This window comes from Hemicordylus capensis, chromosome 5 (assembly GCF_027244095.1).
Source record: "Hemicordylus capensis ecotype Gifberg chromosome 5, rHemCap1.1.pri, whole genome shotgun sequence".
NCBI lineage: Eukaryota > Metazoa > Chordata > Lepidosauria > Squamata > Cordylidae > Hemicordylus > Hemicordylus capensis.
In genome coordinates, this window is record NC_069661.1 from 97,450,937 (window position 1) to 97,476,505 (window position 25,569).

Genomic DNA, 25,569 nt, shown 5'->3' on the forward strand with positions numbered 1-25,569 from the left:
ACTACTCTTCACCCCACCCCAGTTGGAATGGCAAACAGGAAAACAGTCAGGAGGCACAATAGAATAACTTGATGACCTCTCTTTAATCAAAAAATTGCCTAGATGCAGACATTGCAACCTATTTTTTTTAGTTAGAGCCGATGCTTCATGGAGTTGACTTTCTGGGATCACCTGATGCCTAGGGCCAGGAGGATTCTCATATGTGGCATTAATATCTCAGCTAGAACTGTCTGAAATTTCTTGTTTCTGTCAACAGTCTGGGTGGTGCAGAGAGGAGGGAATCAGTGCCTCTCCTGCAGGGGTCGCGATTTGACCCCCACAATGTCCTGACCAGGGCTGGGTTGTGACATGTTGAGACCCTAAGCTGTGTCAAGCTTCAGAGGCCCCATAACATAACAAAATGGGTTGGAAGTCCTGCCTCAATATGTCACTCCCCCCCTCCCACACACCCCACCCCCATCCCACTGCTCATGGTTACAGCAGCATTCATCTGAAGAGATGGGCACTACCTGTAACTGTGATGGCGGGAGTTGGTCTAAACAGGGCCCTGGTCAAACAGAGTTTCAATATAATGTATAGTTATTTCTGCACAGACTTATAAACTCAATATGATACATAGTTGTGTGGCCATATACAAGTGTATTTTTTGTCTTATCAGGAGAATCACCTTTATTTTAGAGTCCTTTCCCACTTTGTCCTTTATTTTTCTGTCAGTTATGTAACACTTGAAATTTAGTCAGTTTTTTGTATTCAGGGGCCCCTCATAATGTGAGACCCTAAGCTGCAGCTTCCTTAGCTTGTGCCTAAATCTGGCACTGGCCCTGACACAGACTACCTGACCAAAATGGCAAAAGACTGAATTTTGGCTGAATTTCACTGACTACCCAGTGGGGGGCTGGGGGTGGGGCGGATTCCACTAAGAAAAAATCAAATTAACCTTTTAAAAGGAACAGTTAGGAACGTAAATAATTTACTGATAAAATATTAGCAGCGTAGCAGGAAGCAGTAACAGATAGAGCTAGTTTTACAGGTAGATAACTGTTTTAAAAACACAGTACTTTAACCTGTAAACTGTGGACGGAACTTATCCAAGCTACATTTTTTTAACAGCGTACAATGTTAGCAATTACAATGCTTCCAATAGTAGCAGGCTCATTCATAATTATATGCTGAGCACATAACAGCTTTAGCTAAACTGTATTTGCCCACAGAAGCACTAGCCCTTGTCATTAAGTCTGCCTGACACTTTGCTATCTCTGGTGGTTGTGGCAGGGATTAGTCTCTGTAATTGTATATGTATATATTTCTTTCTCTCCAGGTAATTGTACTCTCCACCACTCTCCTGACGCCACTTAACATTCTGGAGTTGCTGTTTGCAACCGAGCGTCTACAGCCGGACATTGGTGTCTGAGGAGCAGATAATCCGTCAAAGAAGATGAGCGTCTGGTCCGGCTTGCTGAAAATATTGAAACCCTTACCTTCGGTGACGTTCTTGCAAAACTGAGAAGTCCTGAAATTACCTATGACCTTGATTGAGAAAATGGATTTGATAGCTGTCTGTAAGGGAAAGTATCTAGATTGTGATAGCATTTGAAAATCTTTTCATTTCTTCAGTGACATCAAGCTGGCATTCACTTCCTCTCTCTGCAGTAATGCTGTATTTAACTGAAATCCCTGATCTCTAGCTTATTGACCTGGGCTGTTCTTGCTAGCAGCTGGAGAACGTAAAGATCAATTCTTTTAGCTGTTTCATAGGAACACTGTAGAACAATCAAAGATAGCCACAGGGTCTTCCATTTTTTATACTCCATTCTTTCCTTCACTTTTTATAAGGTTGACTTGTGATACAGGATGCCATTGGAGAAAGTGTTAAGTCAACATCTGTAATGAATGACATTTTTGGTCTGAAATGCAATATGCCCTTGAGAGAAGAAAGTGTGTCTTACAGTGCAACCTATGCATGTAAGTATGCATAGATTTAATTGGGAGTAAGCCCTATTGAACTGTGTTCAGTGGGGCTTTCTCCCAATTAAATATGCATAGGATTGCAGCTTTAATGTTGTCTTCACAGTAATAGGTACAGTATTGGGCAGATTTGATTGTGATAGCCCATTAACAAGCCAACAGTTTTGTGAAAGGGCTGGGATTGCACACTAGTGGCTTTTCAAAAAAATTCAATCTCCAATTGGTCCAGTATTCTGTCACTATCCTAGATAGTATTGATATACATGATAACACTGAGAAGATAAATACCAGGGTGCCCCCTTGCTCCCACCCACCCCCACCTCCAGCTGGTGGATGACGTGCTTGCTGGGTGGGAGAGACAGACACATGGCCCCTTGCCCTTTCCCAGCTGGCCAGCCAGCACTTTCTTCAACAACTGAGTGCTTCCATTCTAGCGGAAAGAAGCACTCACCAGCGAACAAAGCGCTGGCTGGCCAACTGGGAGAGGGCGAGGGGCCATGCATCCATGCGTCAGTATTGGCCATGCCCCCTGCCTCAGGGTGCTTCTTTTGCCAGTTCAAGGGGCATGGCAGGCATGGTGCATGATGGAAAGGCAGGTGACAGCCTCTCCCAGAGCCATCACCAACCTCTATACTCCCTTGAATGATACACCGCCATTGATGGCTAACAGTGCATCACAAAATTAGCCCAGTGTGATTAGAGATGGGAAGATTGGAAATCTTCAAGATTAAGTATCAAAGTGAAGGTGCAAAACAATTGGAACTATCAGGAGTGAACCCCACCACTGGTTTGCTATCTAGACTCAGATTTAGAGAAGTCTGAGGAGCAGTTTATGTATTCCTTAGAACGGAGAGATAGAACTTCTCCTGTACTTTGCAACTTCAGACTCTGGAAGTTGCATGTTTGAATGCTCTCTCATGGAAAAGGGAGGCGACTCGTTTCACTTAGAAAACTAGCATGTCAGAGACAAGGGCTCGGTCTAGCCTTTCTTCCTGACATGCCACTTCTCTATGTGAAGATAGTTCCCCCAACATACACACACACACACTTTTAAAAAAATGTATTGGATTCATAGCCTATCCCCTATCCCAAGGGCTCAGGCCAATTACACTTATATACTATCCCTCATCACCAAAATCCACTCAAACATTTAACCTCAACACTGCCTGAGGAAACCGCTCAGGAAAAGCTTCACCACTTGATTCTGCTGAATATACAAACTGGCCCATACAGTGTTCATGGAAGCAACCACAGAAACCAGCTTTATTGAACTGACTTTGAATGAAATACAAATGTTTTATTTTGTTGATTAGGCCCGCCCCCACCTCACCGCTCTTATGCTATAAGGAGCAGATTACAGGCTGTAACCAATTTAATGCCAAAAGCTTGGTCAGTCTCATCTTCACCATTCATTTTCCAAATAATAGTGACAAAACAGTTTAAAATTAAGAAATTGTGTGTTAAAATCAAGCTGAAGCACACAATGTTTTATTTTTGGAATCTGTGTATTATTTTACTTCAGCTGCTACTGATTTTTTGTTGAGTTTTACAGCTATAGAATGTAGCTCAGCACTGCCTTTCAATGTAACCTGTTCCCAAAACGTTCTTTTGCTAACATATTACAAGGATTATTAGTTGAGGCCCTATGCTATGTAGCAGATGCAGATCGAGCCTTTAAAAAAAAAAGAAGACTTTTCATGCTAACCAGAGAATATGTATGAAGGGGTTGGGGACCTTCAGACCCACTCTCCAATTCGTTTCATAGCCCCTTATGAAAAGAATCTAAATTTGGCAGTAATCTGACACTTCAGCTAACAGAAGAGAACAAAGGCCTGTTTATGAAAGGTTGCTCAGATGCCTGGACAAGGTTGCCTTGAAGGAAAAAGACACAGTTTGGGCATTTACTTATGGCAACAATCATTGGATGTGCTAGTGTGCCACATTTGATAGACAAGTGGCAAAGCAGATCTGTAAAGCTTTTGAAAAGCAAAGGAGGGAGGGAGGGAAGTAAAGACAACGAGTCTCCATGGTTACCATTCCATTTCTGTCACATTGTTATTACACTAGAAGTATTTTGGAAATTATCTGAGCAATAAAGCAGACATATTACAGAAATCATCCCTTTCCTCTCATATCTGGTAGGCTTGATCACATGGCGTAATTTTGTCAGATTGAGATCTGTTGGTGGCTCCCTGCAAGTGTGCTGGAAAACTTTGAAGCTGAACTATGAACTGATGACTGCCATCCTCCTGTGCCTAGTTCAGGAGGAGCCAGGGTGTCACTGGGGCATGAACTTAGGCCCAGGCCATGACAGTGGGGGCTGATTTGTGTGATTATAATGTGGTGTGTCACTTTTATAAAACACAAAGAGAGAGAGAGAGTACACTGTGCTCATGCAGGCTTTCTGAAGTAGACTGTTTAATATAAGCTCGTTTGGTTCTATAATCAACCCCAAATACTAGAAATACAGATTTAGGCCCCAGTTTTAAGCCTTGCTGTGTAACCCAACAGGGAGCCCTTGTCTTGGGGTGGCGGCAGCAACTATTAACACTGGGCTTCCAGTATTTTGCAAGTGTCTCTATGATACAGAAGCATTGCATAAAAGCCTCTCTCTTTCTCTCCTCCCCTCCCACCTAAAATGAGACAAAGAAAGGGGCAGGTCACCCACAGTATCTATGACAAGATTTTAAGAGGCATGGGAAATACAAAGGTTCTAGTAAAAAGGTACAGCAAGGCCACCTAGAGGATTTGAAAAGTAGATGGGTTTGCACAGGGGCTATTGTGGCCATTGTATATGAACATATGAAGCTGCACTACCTTGAGTTAATAGGGCTGTCTAGCTCGGTATTGTCTACTTTGGCAGCAGCTGTCCAGAAACTCGGGCAGAGGTCTTTCACATCACCTCCTACTGGATTCTTTTAACTGGAGGTGGTCGAGATTGAACCAGGAGCCTTCTGTAGATGGAGCCATTGCTCTGCCACTGTTTGTACTTGCAGGACATCTAAGGCATTGGAAAGAAGGGGCCAGCCATGATAATTTCCACTTGTATGGTATTACTGAACAGTGAGAGTGTACCTCTAAAAGTGGCCATGGCTCAGCTAATGAATCCTTTAGCCCTCAGTGGCCTAAGGCAGTCTGCATTTCTCACAGGAAACAGACCTTACCACCTTATCCAAAATCCCATTTTTAGGCTGTCACTTTTTGGCGCGAGGATATAAAAAACAACAATCATAAGAAAGCAATGTGTTTGATTTAATGTTGAAACAAAATGCAGAAGTTGTGTTCCATTTAAAGGGTTCCTGTTAACACAACAATAAATAAGTTACAGCTTAAGGGGGAAAGCACAGGTGGTTGTTTTATTTTAAAGTGCATTGGTGTAAGAGTTGTAGCCCTCAAACTCAAATCCTATTGGATCTGTATGACATTTGATGATTCAGCTTTTTAAGATGTAGCCACGAATGGCAGACTTCTGCAACAGTAGAATATCCAACATGCCCCATCCCAAAGTATGGCTCTGCCAAGAAAATTCAGCATCATAGACCACAGCAAATAACTGTATTGGACTGAAACAAGAAAGTCATATCCATAGCAATTAATGGAGATTTGCAATGGTCATATTCTGTTAATCCAAATCAAAGACTTATTTGAAAAAGTTGCAGCATTTTACCAGATGATCAGTCTCTCAAGAGTGATCATAACAATAGTGAATGTAAACTCCTGAAGTATCTTGCTATTAAAAAATGAACAATATTGTGGTACAAAAATGTCTGTCACACAGCTAGCAATAGTCAATTAATAATGCCCACTTGTTTCACACTGATGATTAATTTGGCAAAACAATGTGACGCTTGTGCTTCTAAACAGCTGGTTAAAAACCTGCATATGGCTCTCATGAGCATATGAGAGCAGCCAACCTTTGCCCAATTTTTTAAAAAATTGCTCATTGTTGTAAAAACGCAATTTGTTTCCAATTAGAAATATAACATCCATACTATTCCCTCCCTATTCCTCACAGCAGTTTAAGTAACAGAATAGTACAAGTATCAAAATGATCCAAGTTCCATCACAGACCATGAGAATATTGTCAGCTCAATCAAATGTACTGTTTTCATTCTGAAAGTACATGCTCGACCATCTCTTCAAAACCTTATTCGGGCCTTATTCAGTGCTGTTCCTCCATTTTACAGTGTGTTGGGTCACAACTGTTCAAACATCTGAATTCTCTCTGTCTGTCTGTCTGTCTCTCTCTCTTTTGCCCTTCACTGGGCGTCAAAGTGCCAGCAATTAACATTCCAAAGCTGGAACTGTAGGACTGCACTGGGAAGGGAAAACAAAAATCCATCCCACTTAGTTTGACCTTTCAGACAGATGTGACAGTCCTCACTTTGGCAGATAAGGCTTGTTTAAACCTTCTCTTCAGATCCTGCATGTTGGGTGACTTTGGCCTTGGGATGAGAGAGGTTCTTCTTTTTTCTGGGGTGCTGGTTTGTTGCTTACAAACATCTTTACACAGGCTATGGAAAGCATTGAAGACTTCCTTGTAGTTCTCACTGACTGACACTTCATAGAAAGTGCAACCCCACATATTGGCCAGCTGAAGTCCATGTTGGGGTTCCACCTCTTTAACGTGGAGGAGATCAGCTTTGTTTGCAATAACCACCACAGGTACTCGGTTACCTGGGTGTAACTGTCGTATTTGCTGGTGGAAATGACCAAGCAGTTCATAGCTCTTATAGTCTGTAATTGAAAAGACTATCACAACTGCGTCTGCCCAGCGGATACATCTGTTCAGTTGCTCATTACAGACCAGACTGTGCCCATGGACCTGAAAGAGATTATTGTGAGAACATAAGGTGGCTGCAGATGAAAAGCTGAAAGCAACTGGGTTTACAACCCCCTCTTTTTTTATATAACATACAAATTGCATGTTTGTAAAAGCTTTTTTCACCTTTTCCTTCTAATAAGTTTGTTGATCCAGCTGCAGAAAAGCCCACACTAGGTCATTCTGAAGTTTGACATATTCATGTGGAAAACTAACCCAAGTAGTACTATATGTAGAGAAAGAGACTTTGTGGTGCCATAGAATAGGAAATTAGCTGGCTAGACAGCAAGTCGGGGTGGGGGAGAACAAAGATATGAGCTGGAAGCATTTACAGTTGGAAAGCTGCCCAGTTCAAAAAGGCAAAATTTGACCTTAACTCATGTCTATACATTCAAACTTTCCATAATATAAGATTAACTCCTAGGAAATTTTAATGAGTACAGCTGCCATTGCTGTGACTTTTAGTTTTGCACATACGCATGTGCATATGGAACTGAAGCTGATTAGGCTGTAACAGTTTCCAGTGCACTTTGCTAACATAATAAAAAATGAAGTGTTTCTTAGTTTGCCAAGGAACTGTTCTTAACACATTAGCAAGCAGCACTCTGTTTAAAAAAGGCAGGCTTCCTAAACAAGACTGCTGGGTCTTCAAGTGGACAAAAATTTAGTTGGAATTGTGGGTTGTTTTCTTTGGCTGTCAGAGGGCTATATACAGATCATTTATCACAGCCTGCATGTTTACAACACCAGTCACTAACACCAAGAGTTTTCAGTCCAGACTCTTAACTAAAAGCTGCAATCTTATGCACACCTACTTGGAGAAAGTCCCACTGAATTTAGTGGGACTTGTTTCTGAATAGACATGCAGAGGATGAGGCTTTTTAAGAACTGCAGTTGCCTTTTAGATTGTGGAAGGCAAAGACACACAACTCACCTGTACTCCTGGAGTATCCTGGACTTGAATTGCAAACATCTCTCCATCAATTTCAATTTGTCTGCTGTACAGATTACCTAGCAACAAAAATACATTTCATCATACTAGGCTCATAGATGTATGACTATAATATGCATTATTGCTGTATGTGTAGATTTGTTAACCTCCCGAAGTCTGATAAACTCTTTGGAAGGTAAGTGGATCTGCCACATTGCTCTGATGTTTTTGGAAAAGTGGCACTGATCTGACTTTATGAGGCAAACTATCCAATGTAATTCCATCAACAAGAACAAGATTACTCAAGTGAACAAGTGGTTTGAAGGCTCTAGCCTAAAAACAGCAAGGGATGAAGTACACAAGGCAAAAGGACAATTATTAATACAATAAGGTGGCATTGCTAAAAGCTTTTATACAGACTTGCCTGCAAGTTTTAACTTTACAAGTAAGTCAGGGCTAACTTTGAGAGCAAGACAGTTAAATAAGCTGCCAGTGCCTTTTTATAGCACATTAGGGCACACTGCAGCCAAAGTGAAGCACTGTTAAGTTCCATGGAGTCCAATGGGAAAGTTCAGTGTGTGCTCAGATCTCCCCCAGTGGAATCCATAGGACTTAAGTCATTGGTTAACATGGGGAAACTTACTCAAAGTAGTCCTATTGAAACTAAAAGGACAAGTTAGGCAATGTCTAATTTGTTGTTTTAATTTCAATGCGACTACTTTGAGTAATTTTCCTCATGTCAGCCCTTCACTTTAGTTGGAAATTGCCCTAAATATAGGAACATAGGAAACTGCCATATACTGAGTAAGGCCATTGGTCTATCTAGCTCAATATTGTCTTCACAGAAGACAATATTGTCTTCACAGACTGGCAGCAGCTTCTCCAAGGTTGCAGGCAGGAATCTCTAGGGAGGGAACTTGAAACCTTCTGCTCTTCCCAGAGCGGCTTCATCCCCTGAGGGGAATATCTTGCAGTGCTCACACTTCTAGTCTCCCATTCATATGCAACCAGGGCAGACCCTGCTTAGCTATGGGGACAAGTCATGCTTGCTACCACAAGACCAGCTCTCCTCTCTGTCAATATGCCTTGACAGTCCAGGGCTTGTCATGCTACTAAACCGCTTCCCTCAAATTGACCTTGTGTAAAAACCTTAATGCTTGCAGAAAATTTCTTCCATTTAATACACAGTCTTTTATCTAAGGGAGTAGGCAGCATTTTCATTGTCTACAAGAGATTTTAAAAGTGTGCCACAATGGACTTTTAATTATTTTCATCTTCCCACTAACTTTTCATATTGACACAAAATTATATATGCTTATGTTTGTTATTGCAAATAGGCCAGTTCTGCCCTTCTATAATAAGTAAGCAGACGTAAGCCTGTGTACACAGGTTTGCAGGATTGAATGGTATACAGTACAAGGGAATGAATGAATGCTAAACAGTTAAATGAATTAATGTGAAATTACATCTTTGTTATAGTGAACATTGTTTGAGAGAGACTTTGCCAAAAATCTCATTTCCATGGCTGTACATTCTGCTACATAATTTGAAAGCTTATATTTCTGTTAGTTTATCTACATCTACAGATTCCCTCCCCACCTACAGCCATTTGTTCTACAATTTAATGGGAGGGGCCCTCTTTCTTGACTGTTTTTCCTGGAGAACAACAAGCTACTTTAGATTTAGAAATCCAAACCTATTTACATAAATCTCTTGATTACACATAAAGATAGGAGTGGAACTAGGTGAGAGGGCTTAAAGCCACATCCTTTAACTTGGAACTCATTTTATTGTGTGGTAGAATGGGGAACAAGGAAAAGAAGAGTCAAGGAGGGCAAGAGATCTGCCAAAAACTTGGCTGAAATATGAATAAAAATGACACAATGACTTTTCTTCAAAGTGCACTGGTTAAAATAAGACAGTGTGTGATATTTTTGTCCTCTTGAGAACATGATGAATGCCTCTCCAATAATGCATGTAGTCAGATACTGGGGTTTCAGTATTTCAGAGTGAATTTGCCAGTGAAGTCAGACTATCAATGGACAGATCCTGGAGCAATGGTTCATTGAGTTCTCCACAGGGGTCAAAACTGCAATGTAAGCAAGAGCTGTAGTTACTTACCTGCATTGCGTTCATAGTCTCCAATGAATCGTTTTGTGAGAAATCTCACCACCAGAGCTGCAATTAACAGATTAAAAAATGCCTGTTAAAACATTTTTTCAAGGAAGTCCATCTCCACTTAGTTCACCAAACCCCTAATCTATGTCCACTTGCTCCACAACCCAAGCGTTAGACACCCTAGCAGAAGGAGCATATCTCAAAAGGTCATGATTCAGGTATTATTCATCCTTTTCTAGAAGTGCATTTTACAGCAGCCACCAACACACGAAACTAGAGTGGAGGAATCAAGGTAATTTAACATTGCAATCCTAAGCATTTTTACACTGATTGAAATCTCACTGTGCCCAATGCAGATTGCCTCCAAGTAAACATTTATGACTGAACTATAAAAGGTCAGCTAAGATGCAAGGTCCCAACCCTATATACATTTTAACCTCCTTGTAGCTCCAAGGCATTTCAGTGAGCTATAGTCACTTTCTGATTTCACTTCTCAAATCTAAGTAGCAATTCACTGGCATGATGAAATGAGAGCAGAGGACCAGTGTCAAGAGAGATCGATCCCTCTGGACTTTGCAAGGGAGTGAGAATGGATCTTATCCCACTAAGGAGGTTCTTGTCCAGGCAATACCAACTTATTGTGTTCTATGGCTCATCATTGGCCATTGCAGATCTGTCAGCAGGTGACCATAGAATAACAGTATGATATCTGCTCACTCAATCATCTCAGAATCAATGGTGATCTTTGGAAGAAATACTATCTTTGAACTTTCACTATATTGTGGATAGTGAAGCAAAAAGAATCACAGGGTCTTAACCTCTCCTAACTTAAACTCACTGTACGTCCGCTTGTCTGCTTCTGGGGGTTCTGATTTCCCTACAATTCCTCCCTGCTGGGGAAGGCATCTTCTGGCAGGAGGAGAGAAGGCACATCTAGGGGTTCCTATCCTGGCCGCATCATTGCCCGACAGGCAGAACGAGGATAGCCAGCAGTATGCCCCGCATGTCCCCAGTCATGCCCGCCACGCACACCCTCCACTTCTTACTCACCTGTCTTGCCCACGCCGCTGGCTCCCACCACAGCGATCTTTATGAGGCGGGGGCGGCCGGAGGTGCCCCCAGAGCCGCAACCATCTCCGCTGGTGGCGCTCCCTGTCTGCGGATACTCGGCGATGGTCCCCATGTTCTGGATCAGGCGCATCGCAGCTGCCCTGGGGAAGGCGAGCAGAGCTGCAAGCAACAGGATGCTGCCGGGAACGAGGCAAGCCCAAGGAACCGGGACGGCGATGCAGAACAACGCACGGAAAAACCGCTCACAAAGCAAAGACCGCGCCTGCTCGGAACTGCACCGCCTGGGCTCGCTGGCGGCTCTTTTCTAAGTTCTTGCAAGCCCCTCCTCCTGGCACCCGGGAAAAGCTCCGCCCGCCTCCTTCTCCCTTTGCGCAGCCAATGGCGACCCAGCCAAGACGCCTCTCGCCCGCTTGAGCAGCACCTTGGTCCCCGCCTAACACCCCCTCCCGCAGAGCCAGGCCTAAGCGTGTTTAGTCGGGAGCAGCGAGCAGGTCCCACGGAGTTCAAGGGGAGTACGCGTGTGAGGCTGCAGCCGCTAGTGCTGCTGATTCCCCTGAGGAGACCAAATGGGACGCGCCGTGGCGGCGCGCTCTTTTCCCGTCTCCGATTGGGGGGCGGGGGGAGTAGCTGATGGGTGACCCCCCCCCCCATAACAACGTGTCACGAGCTCCCACCGCCGAAGAAGTGCCCCGCCTCCGTCCCCCTGGTGCTTGCAGAGAGCTTGCCACCCCCTGGTTTCCGCGGAGGCCGAGAGCCAGCGAGGAGGGAAGCGGGCTTCGGTGGTGACTCAGGGGTCACTCACTCCCGCAGCAGTCCACATGGCCGGGAGCGTGTGCCTCCCGCTAGGCTCAGCCATGTGTCAACAAACACCAGCCGAGGCGCTGCTGCTGCTGCTGCCGCCGCCGCCCTTGAAAGGCTGCTCGGCTTCCCAAGTGCCAGAGGCAACAACAACACTCCAGACACAGTCCCAGTTCGGAAGGCAAACCCACTTGGGTTAAAATTACATCTTGCGCCGTGAGTTGAGGCTCGAAAACCAGAGTATCGGTGTGGAGCGGAGCTCATGAAATTGATTTGCTGGGTTCTTCAGCAGGTGAATATACAAAGCTGCCTTCTTCTAACTCAAAGCAGACTCCAGGCTTGAGAGGGCCTTGGGCAGAGTTGACCTAGCTAAGGTTGGAGACTGGGCCTAAAGGCCTTTGGAGCCCCTGCTCCAAAGTTAAGCATCATCCCCCTACACACACACCGTGACACTTGCAGTATTAACATGGGGGGGGGGGTTCTTGAGGGGACAAACAGCAACTGAACTCACAACAATGTAGAGTATAAAATAGGTATAGTTATGGCAATATGCATTAGCAGAAACATTTCAACAGGCAACTTAACATATTTCCATCCACCGTATTTCTTTTACCATCCCCCCCTCTGTCTCTTAAGCAGTGTGGGCCAGCTGTGCAGCGACCACACCAACCGGGACAGACTAAAGAGGATTGGGGGGGGGCAGGGGGTGTGGAGGCCCTGGATTTCCACCCAGAAGTCAAGGATGAAGAGCACCTCTGGGCAAGACACCTTCAGCACTGTGTTGGGGCCCCTCCTCCTCCACTACTGCATATACGATGGTCCTCTCCTGTTGGTCCCAATCCACACTGCCAGAGTCTTATCACTGTGTCATCCATACCATCTGCACCAGGGGCGTAACTACCATTAGGCAAGGGGATGCAGTCGTCTTGGGGCCCCACTGCCTCGAGGGCCCCCCCAGAGGCACAGCACATGACTCCTCACCTGCCCATGTTGCACCTCCTATGAATTTTATTGAGTCTCTTGGAGATCAGCAGGAGCAGAGAGTAAAAAAACCTAGATTCAATGTGAACTAGATATTCACCGTATTCATAATGGGGATGTGAGTGTGAGTGCACTATATATTGTGAAGTGTGTTTGTGTGTGTATATCAGCGAGGGGCCCATTTTAAAATCTTGTTTCTGGGCCCACTCCAAACTTGCTACGCCCCTGATCTGCACACTTGGGAGAGGGCAAGTAAACAGACTCAGACAACAAGGAGCAGTTGCAGGGCTGCTGTCACTTAGGGGGGGTCAGCTGTTGTGGGCTCAGGGGCAGAGCTATAATTGAGCAGATGGGTTCAAAGAACCCAGGTCCCCCTAGCTCCACCCCTTCCTATTTTCTTCATTATCTTCCTCACTCCAAGGGGCCACTCTCTGTTCCCCAGGAGTGTACAAACTTCTTATATAGGGAAGAGACATCTACATAATGTAGTGGGGATGGACAGGGGGCACTACGGAGATGCTCAGGAGCCCCATTTGGTGATGTCAGTCTGTTGTGTCTGCATTCAGTCCCAATGCTAAACCTTATGACTCAGACAGTAAATCAAAGGTTGACTCAAACTTGTTTTATGTGAAGGCTTCATATTTGGTGGTGGCAGGAAAGCTGCCAGACCTGACAAATCTCCAAGATGAAGGAAAGGAGAGATGTAAGTACTGACCTGATAAGAATACTTCATTTTAGCAAGATTATAGCCAGGATCTCTTAAACAGTCTACACACCAATACACCTTCCATTGAAATTACAATGGTTGTTCACCGCACATGTGATCTAGCCATGCCTCTTTGGAGTGAATGAGGCTACTTCAGGGCTGTTCTGGGGTAAATGACAGTCGTTTCCATTATTCCATCAAACAAAGGAACTTTCATGGGTGCAAATTGACTTCAAATTTGTCACCTCTTAGAAAGAAGGGATGATTATTTCAACTTAGGAACCCATCAGGTGGAATCCATATGGTGCATCTGTAGAAAGTGATTGTGCACCTCTTGAATTTTCTGCCCGGACTTACTATAGTAGGTGGCATTTGGGGGATCTACTGTATCTTGTAGAGATGCATCAGGAAGAAGTTCATTAGGGGCATCACTAGCAAGAGAATGAGGAAGTCGCGCATATGTTGAATTTCTGTCTGTACACATCCTGCTCCAGGTCAGTGTCAAGCTGAAAGACCAAGACTGCATATAGATGAAATCAGCATAATATACAAGATTGTACAAATTCTTTAATGCACATATGATGCAAAAACTAAGATGAGTGTTGTAACTTGCAATTTCCACACTTTTTGGAGCATGAGTGGAAATTGTGAGCACCTTAATTCTCATCTTAAACTGTTTTTAATTTTTTAAAAAATATTACACTCACTTCTGCCAGCCCATTCTACATGAAGATATTTTGTAACACCTGTGTGTTTGGATCATGATGGTTTTAATCAGGGCTGCCTGATGCTTCAGAAAGATCCGCAGAAGTTTGAGAGTAACTACAGTACCTTATTCAGAATCCCATCGCTTATTCGTCGTCAGCACTTTGGTAGTTAACTCAAAGCATATGCTTAGACAGGCAATTCATGTGGCTGGAGTACGTACATGTGCTGATCCTTCCTGTGTCATTGCTTTTTTTAGATTCTTCCAACCACCTGCATTGTATATAAATAAATACAGCCAAGAAAGTCCAGTTGTACAACAGCAAAAGCACGCGTGTTTCTCTGCTCTCCTTGTCTAAGCTAATGTGGATCACAAAGCTACTAAGTGAGACTAGTATATTTGCTGCTTTGACAGAAAGCAACCTCATTCAAAGAGCCACAGAACAAAAGAAAGGAGGGAAGAAGCCAAGACTGAAAAGAAATTAAATACAAAGGAAAGCAACTTTGCTTTGTACTGGGGAAGATCAGCTGGTCAGCAACACACAAGCTCATTGCATGAGATAGGATCTTCATTATGGGAAGGGCAGTGGGGGAGGAAGGGGCGGCACATAAAAACACACACACACAAAAGCCAGTTGGCTTCCATTATAGTCTAATAGCAGACATTTTTTCTCTTTCCACAGGAAAGACAAACTAATGTTCTGCAGCTACATTAAGATTTTATCACTTCAAGCTTTTGTGGGATTTTTTTCCTCTTTCCAATGTTCCTTCTTATGTAACACACACATGCTGGGCCAAGGAGAGGCAAAGTTGCTGCTCCTCCCCTCACCCCCGCTTCTGCTCAAGGCAGCCAATGTGCCTTTCCTATTTATTTATTTGAACTTCTATCCCGTGTTTTCTTACAGAGAGTATTGTGGGCAGGCTGCACATGTTTAGAAGATTCCATTTTTTAAAAAAGCCATGGATGAGTCCCAGATTGCTATGAAAACATAACTGCCTCTTATTTTATTTATTCCATCTTTTCTCCAAAGAGCTCAAAATTACATACATGGTTTCTGTACATGCGTGCACACATGCACGCACACACACACATGACGCATGCACACGTACATTGCAATTATCAATATATTTATTTTGGTCTTTGACCAGCATAAGGTAAAAGGAGACATACAAGCTGTGAAATTAGCAACTATTAACATTAAAAGCAGTAGAATCTATGCCTAGAAACTTGAGCCATAGAGTTAAAAGGTAGTGACATTAAAGCTGTAAAACTAGAATCTATAAGTCTATATCAATAAAATCTATAAAAAGCTATAAAATCTATAAAAAGCTACAAAAGCTATAAGACTAAAATGATGACTCTAAACTATAATAAAAGTAATAGGATATACTCTGTGCTATCTAAGAAGTTGAGGCAATAAAAACAGTAGGATTGAGTAAGTGCACAACAAGTATAAGCTATGTCAGGCCTCGTTAAGAGCCCAATGAATATTACATGCTGCTGCGCAGAACTTGGCCACATTGTCTGTTATGTGGGGGTTGCAATCAGAAAGTAGTAGAGAGATGTAGAATTGGCCTGTATGGCCTGGCAACCTGGCGAGTAGTGGTGGGAGGATAAGGGCATTGCAGATGTCACTGTAAAACAGGCTGTGTGGTAGAACATGTTTGGTGGTTTCAACTTGCCCAGCATCACTGGGGCACAAACGTTCTGGCAAGGGGATGCTCATATATCTTCCATCTAAAACAGCCAAAGAGAGGGCACACACTGCAATTTTATCCTGTCAACCACTGTGTGGACCTTTTCACACAATAGTATCTTTTTCAGTTCCCACTGTCATGCCCTCACCCACAGATAACAATGAGGAGTGGGAGCCCGGCAACCCTCTAGTGGGCAAAGAGGCACCTGAAAGGGAGAGCTCGGTTGTCAGGCCGCAGGAGGTAGCTGAGATGAGCCAGAGTGAAGGTTCAGGACAACAAGACCCGTCGGGAGCAGAGATGGAAGGCCAAACCCTGAGCTGGAGAACAATCAACCATTAACCCCCACAAGAGCAGAGACGTGCAAAACACCAACAGCAGGTGCAGGCACTCAGAAGAAGTCAGTGCCTCCTTGGCAGGCAAGATAAGCACTGAATCTCTAACAGCTGGCTGGGGAAGGAGAGCAATTAAGCCAAGGACTATAAATCAGCCGGCAGGCAACAAACAAGCTGCTGGAAACAATGTGTTGGTTGAACTTGCTGCATACCAAACCTTCTGTTATGTGGAATTCCCAGCTTTGTGGTGGAACTCTAGAGTTCTGGGCTTCCCCTGCTTGTAACCTGATTCCTGAGTGACTTCATCTGGGATGAGCTGCTGGTGACGCCTTTGACCCTTGGCTCAGGATGTTTGGGATCTGGTGAGTGACCTGGGTTGTGGGGGACTTGGTTTGGATGGGGTGTGTAGTGATTTTTGTGAATTTGTAGTGATTTGTTCTTTTGTGCTTCTTTGCAGATGTGGAGTGACTCCTGAGCTACCGGCCTCTCTGGATAGAGACCAGGGACCAGACTGTGGACAGACAAGCTTGTGACACCTGTCTACTTAATGATGGGTTCCCCTGCAGGCTCCAGACACATATTTTGAGTTCTGAAGAAAGTTCTCATTTCTCCTTGTGAGTCTTGGTGCTCCAGCCAGAGGCAAAGCACTTTCCTCCTGTTATTTTTGGAGCACCTCCACTGGCCAACACTTTCCTTCCCATCTTTAAAATGGCCATGAAAAGAGACAGTTTTCTGTTCCCCCAAGGGTGCTGGTTAGAAGGGAGAACTATAGGCAGTTTGAGTCAGGACACTATCACCACAGTCTAGAATGCTTCCACTCCTGAGAGTCAGCTAGCACCAGAAAGCCAATCCCCAGAGGTGCAGCTATAATTGAACAAGGTGGGACAAATGTATTTTTCTTTTCCTAACAGCAGCTGTGGGAAGGCTGATCTGGAATGGGGTCATGGCACACAGGGGGCTTTAACCATTTTATCCTGAGCCAATTTCCCCAGTGCAAATCCTTTCCTGCTGGAGCTACTCATAGATGCAGTGGGGGCGTGGTGCATACTATACAATTGCTTGTATGCTTTCCACAGGTGTCAGCTGATTTGTATCAGGGAATCACTGTGCAGGGAGGGTTAGATCGCCCTCCCCTACATCATAGCCCTTAATGACTTTGGTCTCCCACAGTTGTGTTTAGGAAAAGAAATGGAGATCTATTCACAGATCTCACACATCACATGGTCAAGCCTTGACCATGCTCCAAAACAGATAACAGCAGGGAGTGTGAGTCCAGCACAAACAAGCAAGCATCAAAGGGGTAATTTAGTGTGGTATTTAATGTGGTTGGGTCAGGCTGGGGTCAGGCATTGGACCAGTCAGGCAGAGATCAAAAGAAGCCAGAGGCAGAAGAAACAACTGAGGGTGGGCAGATGGTCAAGTACCAGATCAAGAGGAGAAGGAGTGGAAGGGCTAGAGGTAGATGACATGGTCAAGGACAGGCTGGTGGTCAAAGACCAGATCAAGCAGAAGAGCAAGGCAAGATAATGTGGCGTTGCTACTTTGTGGGCTGAGTTGCTCTAACTGAGGAGTGGAACAGTGTTCTATAGAGGCCAGCAAGTTTCTATAGATTTCTTGGGTTACCCAGTACTATCTCCAGCCATCTGGTGCCATCCAGACCCGTAGCCACATGATGGCATGGAGTGTACCTGCCTCCTCCAAAAACTCTTCCTCCCCAGCGGCCTTCAGGAGCTCAGCTGAGGAGGGAGGAGAGAATAGCTTGCAGCCTCCTGTGCCAGCACTCCAGCTCCTCCTCCTCCTGTTCCCGCCGAGTGAGCAAGCAGCTGCTAGGCTGTGCTTTTGTCTTCTACCGCCTGCGCACCTGCTCAAAGAACCAGTGTGAGCGAGGCCGGCTCGAGGCACTGAGAGATGGCTGGAGAGAGGCTCTGTAGCTGCAGCACAGAGCAACAGAACATGGAGGAGGAGAGAGAGGACTAATCTCTAGTCCTCCCCTTCAGCTGGGCAATCAATATCTTGCTGAAAGGAAATTTGTGGGAGACAACTTTGTGGGAGACAGTGGGAGGAAAGAAGAAAAGTCTTGGAAAAGAGAGTTCAGAAAACAAAAGGAACAGAGAGAAGTGAGGGGACAGAGAAATGAGCCATGGACAGGGAAGTTCCAGCAGATGAGGAAGAGAGTTTAGAGTAGAGGAGAATGGTAATAGTGCCCATTGGCTTATTAAAAATGTTGAGCAGTCATGTTTGCGGTCTTGCTCCTTTTATTTTCAAAAGTGAACCATTAACTGGTTCTGCAGTATGATGGCGATGCAAAACTGTGGCTGACCTTGCTATGGATAACCTCTGTGTATGTGTAATCTGTTTTAACTTTTTACTGTCATTTGTTTTAACAAATGTTTTAATTTTTGTTGTTGTCATTTGTTTTAAATAATGTTTTAACTTATCTGTTGTTGTCATTTGTTGTAAACCACCCAGAGACGCAGGTTTTGGGTGGTATAAGAATTTTTAAAAAAATATCATCGGGCAAGTGTCTGTCTTGGTATATACGACGATCTGTTTTCTTGACTTGATTGATATTAAGTTATGATGCACCAGCAGTGGGGAGGGGTGTGTTTACAGCTGAGGTAGGTAATATGAGTAGGTGTGTGTCAGTGTGTGCCTATGTCTGTCCTCCCCTTCCCCCATGATGGCTCCTGGCAGCAGGCTGCTGCTAGCAAAGCAAAGAGAGAGGCTAGAGGAATGGGATGTGTGTCTCTTGTCTGGGGCTCTGCAAGAGAGAGAGGGAGAGAGACTGTATATACAGAATGTACATAGGCATGGCTGATGTTCCGCAAAGGGGATAGGCGGGCAGCCTTGGCTCTTCAGCTATTGCCAAATAACCTGACTCCCCACACTCTTGTGATTTCACCCCAAAAAATTTAGACTGGCTATGGGCCTAGTGCCATCTCCAGTGGCTAGCACTGCAGCACAGCAGGAATCAGGCCAACAATCCCCTCTGCCAGGAAACTGTCTTGGTGGCACTGGGAGTAAAACATGTGAGACTTGTTGCCAGAATCCCTGGAAGTTTGGCCCTGAGACTTCTCTAGGTAGTGGTGAAAGAGGTACAGTCTGTAACCTCTTAAATAAATACAGTAGGAGGCTGTGACTGTCTTTAAGGTCTGTAAAATGAAAGTTGAGTGATAAATTGCTTTCAGACCATCCCACTCTTGCATATACCCCAGCACACAATCTGAATGCTGATCAGTTTTGCTGGATGACAGGAGACATGGTGGCAGTCTGCACACTTCAAAAACAGCTGTCAGTCTTGTTCACCTAGTTAAGAGTCCATACACACTGACTCAAAATCTATACTAAAGCCGTAAATCGAGGGGGGTGGGGAGGAGATTATAAAAATAGCTCATAATGAAAATATAACTCTGTAAAGACAAGGACTATGATGAATACTATCAAGGGATTTCCAATGATTTTTTAAGGAAAACTTTGCTTCCTGACAGAAAACATCAAACAAATATTAGATGTGTTGTCTCTCCAGATAACTTCATCTACTCATTATATTATCTGCTTCGTAGGAAAGAAGTATGTCATATAATCCCTTCCAGTTATAAAAGCCTCCCTTTGTTATGAGTGCATCTGAGTCTAATCCAAGCATAACCATGACAAAGGGAAAAACTAATCTCATGTACAGATGGACAGAAATCTTCTCATCATAATTCATTGAGAAAAGCAAAGGCAGCAAACAGTATGGAGACAAAGGTACTTCAGATAAGCTGGAGGCGGGCGGGCGGGCAAAGGGTTATATAGTGGTTGTATCTTTAACTCCTCTGAAACTACACCTGAGTATATTATTAGGGATAAATGAACCCTGCTAGTTCAGTTCCAGAAATAATCTATGAAGCAACCTCCCCCCCTCCAGGATTCCTTTCAAAAATCGGTCAGGCTTTTAGGAGCAATCACACACTGATGATATCATCAGTATGCACCTGTTTCTAGAGGCCTCTGGGAAGGCCTAGTGAGGCCCAAAGGTGCTTGGTGGTGATGGAAACAATAGCAATACATTTGCATCGTTACTGGTAATCAAACAGTTTGAGTTGTGTGACAACACTGGATGAACCCAAATCATCCCAATAACAGCTTACTGCAAGCAAGTGTGTGGTGAGGCAGAAGCTGAGACCTGGCAGTTCTCTTGGGATGTTCTGTTTCTTCCAACATGTTTAACGTTACCACTGCCTGCAAGCAGACAAGCAGGAGTAAGGAAGCTGTTCCACACCAGAGATGTTTTCAGAAAATAAATTTAGCAAATGTAATCCAAATGATTCAAAGAAGCAAGCCATCCCATCCCCATACACCACGGCAGAAATTAAAGCAAATAAAGCCCCCAAGGTCAGCAATCTGTGAATTTCTTTCTGGCTTCACATACTACATTTTACACATTACTGACCCATTGAATCTTTGTGAAAGTAGAATCTGGATTGTCAATCAATCTTGTATCCTCCACATATATGTGCATAAATCTTCTGTTCCATTGTACTTCAAACTACCATGTCTATGACAATAAAATTTCCACACAACCACCTTCAAAACCTTAATTAATCCATAATTCTGTGCTATCCTTCCCACTCCTGAATGAATCACCTTCTACAACTAGGAATAGAGCCAGCTATTTTAGTAAATTATGCAAAACAGACAAATCTGGCTAAATGTAATGGATGTAAGATTATAAACTGAGGTGCTAAGGGGGACAAGGAAAAGGTCCCATTATACCCTATGAGAATTTTTTTTTCAAAAATTCATAAAAAATCGTACGAGTGTCCGATTGCTTTGGGGTTTGGGTGGCAGGTACCCCTGGGTGTCACCTACCATCCTACCAATATTTGGATGTCCGAACCGGTTTGAACCAGTTCGAATCAAACCACCCCTAGTTCGGTTCAAATTTGAACCTGCAGCTTGAACCTGATGGCTGATTCGGTTCGAATTCGAACCTTCGAACCACCCTGGTTCAAATTCGAACTGGTTCAAATTCGAACCGGATCGCACATCCCTACAGAGATGCAGAATGCATCTGCATCCAGCTAGATAAACAGATTAGAGATCCTAACTCCTCACTTTCCTGTCTAGAATGGAGTTCTCTAATAAATACCATATATATTGATTTGAAACTATGAACTGGCTCCAAGTTACTTTACTCTTAGCATACATGCATGCCTAACTAAATTCCGCTGTGTTGTGCCTCTGTGCACTCTCCTATAATGAAAAAGGGTTTCTCCTACCAGAGAGAATTCCCAACAGGTTATGGGCCCAGTATTTTGAGCTGTGTGTACTGCAACTACACATTGTATGAAAGGAGAGAAGGTTTGCACTCCCCTTGATAAGGATGGAAGAGGTCCTAGTGGCCTTTACAACACGCATATGGTTAAGGCATTGCCACTTACTTCATGGCATCTAACCAAGCTTTTAAAAAGAGCCAGTGTGGTGTAGTGGCTAGAGTGCTGGACTAGAACCGGGGAGGCCCGAGTTCAAATCCCCATTCAGCCATGAAACTAGCTGGATGACTCTGGATGACTTCACAGGGTTGTTGTGGGGAGAAACCTAAGTATGCAGTACACCACTCTGGGCTCCTTGGAGGAAGAGCGGGATATAAAATGTAAACATAAATAAATAAATAAATAAATAAATAAATAAATAAAAGAGTTAAGTCTGTTCCAGGAGATCCAGTGAGATCTAGCCGTGGACACTTTGAATTGCTAATCTACAGCAGCTGCCCTTTTACGGAGCTCAGTGAGGATGGCTACTTACCTTGAGGGAAAGCTCAGGCTGACTATCCTGAACCCAGACAATAACTTGGAATGGAAAACTAGACTGAGGGTTGCATTGCGAGCAGAAGGACTACAGAAAGTCACTGAAGAAGGACCCCCCCCCCCCGCAGATGGAACCACAGCCGCTGAGAAAACTGCTAAAGAGGCATGGCTGCTCAAGGATGCAAAAGCTCAAGCTCTTTATCGCTGCTTCTGTGAGTAAAAATTAGCTTTCTACTATAAGTGATCTTGAGACCTCAAAGGAAATGCTAAGCAAGCTAGATTCCTTGCATATGAAAAAGGGGTGGGCATACACCTTTAAGTTGAGAAAGAAAATGCAGAGACTTCCGGCTGGACTGCTAACGAGGCTGCACGCTTCCTGACAGGGGAGACCGAGGAGGAGTTATTTGTGGGGGGGGGAGTTGAGCCTTCATAACCACCCCTCACCTCCCTGGATTAAAGGGTTTGGATCAAGATTGACCACTGCATCCCCCCGGAGCCTGCTCCTTATCTCAAGGCTGCGCTGGAAAGTACAGCTTTGATTTAAGTCGAGTGGTGGGGGCTGGGATTCATCAAGCTACACTCCTTCATTGGAAATCCAATGGACAGAAGCCGATCTGGCATCCAATTTCTTTCGGTTTGGATTATAATTAATAATGGTTGAAGTTCAAGTAGCTCACCTCTCAGCGTGATTAGTGATAAATTGCTGGAATTCTACCTCCTTTTGCTGTAAAGATTGGTCAGATGTCAAGCCGATAGTGTGAAGATGTCGTAAGTCTGCTAACTATAAATTAAGGATGGATATTCAATCTGTGTATTAAATGCTGGAATTTAAAAATTGAACTGATGGCTAAAAGTTTCAAAAATTAAAAAAGCAAAGCAGTTGGAATTATTTTTTTCTTTAGTACCTCCTGAGAGAGTTTAACTTAAGGAACAAGTGATTTGCTGTTTGCTGTTGAATATGTCTATCATGAAGTGCACCAATTAGAGGAAGAAGGCGGATTATTGAACCATGGGAAAAATTAAACTGGCGGTGATAAGATAGAAGAGTTGTGGTCTGGAGCTGAGTTTATTTAGAAAATAATTGCAGGCCTCTACTTTCTTGGACAACAGGGAGGCTGAATCTTGCTGTAAGAGTTGTGTTGCTGGAGGAGTTGTAAATAATGCAAAAGGCAAAGCAGCAGAGCCAAACACAGACCCAAACACAAACTAGGAGACTTTCTGTTCCAAACCGAGGCCTTGGTGAAGGGAAAATGTCTTCAGAGTTAAATGTGACACTAGTTGCTATGAAACAGTTACTAGAAGCTAATACTGGCACCCTCCAACAAGTAAGTCAGGATATACAAACACTTAATAAGAGAACATCAAATATTGAGGAGACAGTGAAAAAATTGGTGGAGGACAACAAAGAATTTAAAAGAAGGGTGGAAAGCCTGGAGCAAGACGTGGGATCACTAAGAGATGACAGGGGAAAATTATTAGATCAGATGGCTTTGTTGGAACTGAGGCAAAAAGAGCGTTTCCTGAGGTTTAGAGGAATCCCAGATAAAACTGGTCAAGATATCAAAAAAGTGCTTAGGGAGGAACTTGCATTACTTTTGGGAATTTCAAGTGAAAAGATGGAACAGCAGATAGATGCAGCTTTTCGTCTGAATTCTGAATTTGCCACAATAAATAAATTATCTAGGGATTGCATGGTTCAATTCAACTCCAAATCAATTACAGAGCAGATACTGCAAGCACATTTCACCAAAGCCCTTACCATTGAAGCTCAACAGGTAAAAGTTCTGAAAGAAATACCATCCAGGATTTTAAAGAAACGTAAGGATTACAAATTTTTAACAGATGCTTTAAACGCCAATGGAATACGTTTTAGATGGGAAGTACCTGAAGGGGTCTCCTTTTTCTACAAGGGGAAAAGGAATAGATTCACAGAGCTCCTCAAAGCGCAAGAATTTTGGCGGAAATACAAAAAAACTTTAACTTCTGAGCACCCAGTGCCTTCAACACATAATTCTAACTAGCCAAGATGGATTATAAAATAGCTTCATGGAATGTAAATGGATTAAATAACAAAACCAAAAGGGTAAACGTTTTTCATTTTCTTAAAAAACAAAGCTTGGACATTTTATGCTTACAAGAGACACATATTAGAAAACAAGACAGAAAATATTTGGTTAATAAGGCCTTGGGACAAGAATATGTTTCCTCTGATAAGGAAAAAAAGAGGGGTAGTGCTTTATGTAAAACAACAATTTGAACCCAAGTTGATTTTTAAAGATGAAGAAGGTAGGGTGCTAGTTTTGGAAATCTTAGTTTCCGGAATAAAAATGGTGATAATTGGAATTTATGCACCCAATGAAAAAAAAGTAGAATTTTATAAATATCTAGAACAGAAGATGGCTGAGTTATCGAATGCTAATTTCGTTTTACTGGGAGATTTTAATGGAGTTGTCTCTACATCCTTGGATAGAAAATCTGATACGTCTGAAAGGAATCTGCAAGGCACGCTACCTAAAGCTTTTTTTGATTTAGTAGAACATATGGATCTCTATGACTTGTGGAGAATCAAAAACTCAGATGCAAAGGAATATACTTATTTCTCTGAAAGATACAAATCTCATTCAAGGATAGATATGGTCTGGACATCAAAATCTATTACGCCATGTATGAAAAGAATGTATATCTTGCCCAGAACCTTTTCAGATCATAATGCAATTTGCTTTACATGGAAGAAGAAGGCAACGGTTTCCTTTCGCTGGAGACTGAATGAATACTTGCTGAAAAAAGCTGAAGTTGTGGAGAAAGCCAAAAGGAAGTTAAAGGACTATTTTGAACTGAATTTAAACCAAGGAATGGACAATAAAATAGTTTGGGATGCAGGAAAAGCGGTTATGAGAGGTTTTTTAATACAACAAAATGCATACTTTAAAAAACAAAGGGGACTGAAAAAAGAGGGATTATTGATGGAGATTTCTAAAAAAGAAAGAGAACTTCTATGGGCTAAGGTCAAGAAGAAGACTATTCAAGTTATTAAAGTGCTTCATCAGCAGCTCTCTATGTTACTATTAAATGAAGTTGAACGGAACTTAAAATATGCGAAGCAAAAGTCATTTGAATTTGCAAACAAACCAGGCAAGTTGTTGGCTTGGAAAATTAGAAGTGAGAAAAAGAATATATATAAAAGTATATATAGAATATATACTTAAGAATATATATAAGAATATATATAAAAGTATATATAGAATATATATATAAAAGAATATATATAATATATATATCTTATATATATAAGAATATATATAAAAGTATATATAAGAATATATATAAAAGTATATATCCAAGGTATTAACAAAAAATGGGCTTTCCTATGACGAAAGGGAAATAAAAAGGGAATTCTTTAGATACTATTCTGAATTATATAAAGAAAACAAAGCAGGATATAAAAAACGACAAATTTCTCAAGACACATAATATTCCAAAACTTTCTAAGGATCATATAGAAATTATGAATGCACTGATATCAATAATGGAAATAACAGAAGTAATAAATCAAAGCAAAGCTAATAAGGTGCCAGGGCCTGATGGGTTACCAGCTTCGTATATACAAATCTTTTAAAGATCAAATATTACAGCCTTTGCAATGGACGATGAAT

The 25,569-nt window shown here is 42.9% G+C and overlaps 2 protein-coding genes, 1 long non-coding RNA gene and 1 other non-coding gene across 4 annotated transcripts in view; 3 read left to right on the forward strand and 1 right to left on the reverse strand.

Annotated features, from left to right (window-relative positions):
• The window catches only part of SCFD2 (sec1 family domain containing 2), a 299,733-nt gene extending 296,079 nt beyond the window's left edge, over positions 1–3,654 (forward strand). The window contains exon 9 of the mRNA XM_053258322.1: positions 1,319–3,654. Within this exon, the coding sequence (XP_053114297.1) occupies positions 1,319–1,411 (93 nt within the window). The 3' untranslated portion in view covers positions 1,412–3,654. The remainder of the gene's footprint in view (positions 1–1,318) is intronic.
• Positions 3,655–5,196: 1,542 nt separating this feature from the next.
• On the reverse strand, positions 5,197–11,192 carry RASL11B (RAS like family 11 member B). Its single transcript, XM_053258336.1, has 4 exons — positions 10,887–11,192; positions 9,840–9,896; positions 7,722–7,798; positions 5,197–6,790 (listed from the first exon to the last, which is right to left on the reverse strand). Exons 1-4 carry the CDS (start codon positions 11,035–11,037, stop codon positions 6,326–6,328), a joined length of 750 nt encoding a protein of 249 aa, XP_053114311.1. The 5' UTR covers positions 11,038–11,192; the 3' UTR covers positions 5,197–6,325.
• Positions 11,193–11,386: 194 nt separating this feature from the next.
• Positions 11,387–18,663, forward strand: LOC128328387 (uncharacterized). Its single transcript, XR_008309177.1, has 4 exons — positions 11,387–11,997; positions 13,320–13,389; positions 14,357–16,489; positions 16,585–18,663. It is a non-coding gene; the product is annotated as an uncharacterized LOC128328387 (long non-coding RNA).
• Positions 18,664–21,448: 2,785 nt separating this feature from the next.
• LOC128328615 (U6atac minor spliceosomal RNA) lies at positions 21,449–21,576 on the forward strand. The gene has a single exon (XR_008309337.1). It is a non-coding gene; the product is annotated as a U6atac minor spliceosomal RNA (small nuclear RNA).
• Positions 21,577–25,569: the final 3,993 nt, after the last annotated feature.

What these genes read in the sequence shown, in the direction of transcription:
- RASL11B (XM_053258336.1), bottom strand. Translation starts at nt 11,037, where the DNA reads ATGCGCCTGATCCAGAACATGGGGACCATCGCCGAGTATCCGCAGACA. An exon ending in CAGCGGCGTGGGCAAGACAG is followed by an intron (nt 9,897 to 10,886) that starts GTGAGTAAGAAG and finishes TGTTAATTGCAG; the next exon opens with CTCTGGTGGTGAGATTTCTC. An exon ending in AGACTATGAACGCAATGCAG is followed by an intron (nt 7,799 to 9,839) that starts GTAAGTAACTAC and finishes TTTTGTTGCTAG; the next exon opens with GTAATCTGTACAGCAGACAA.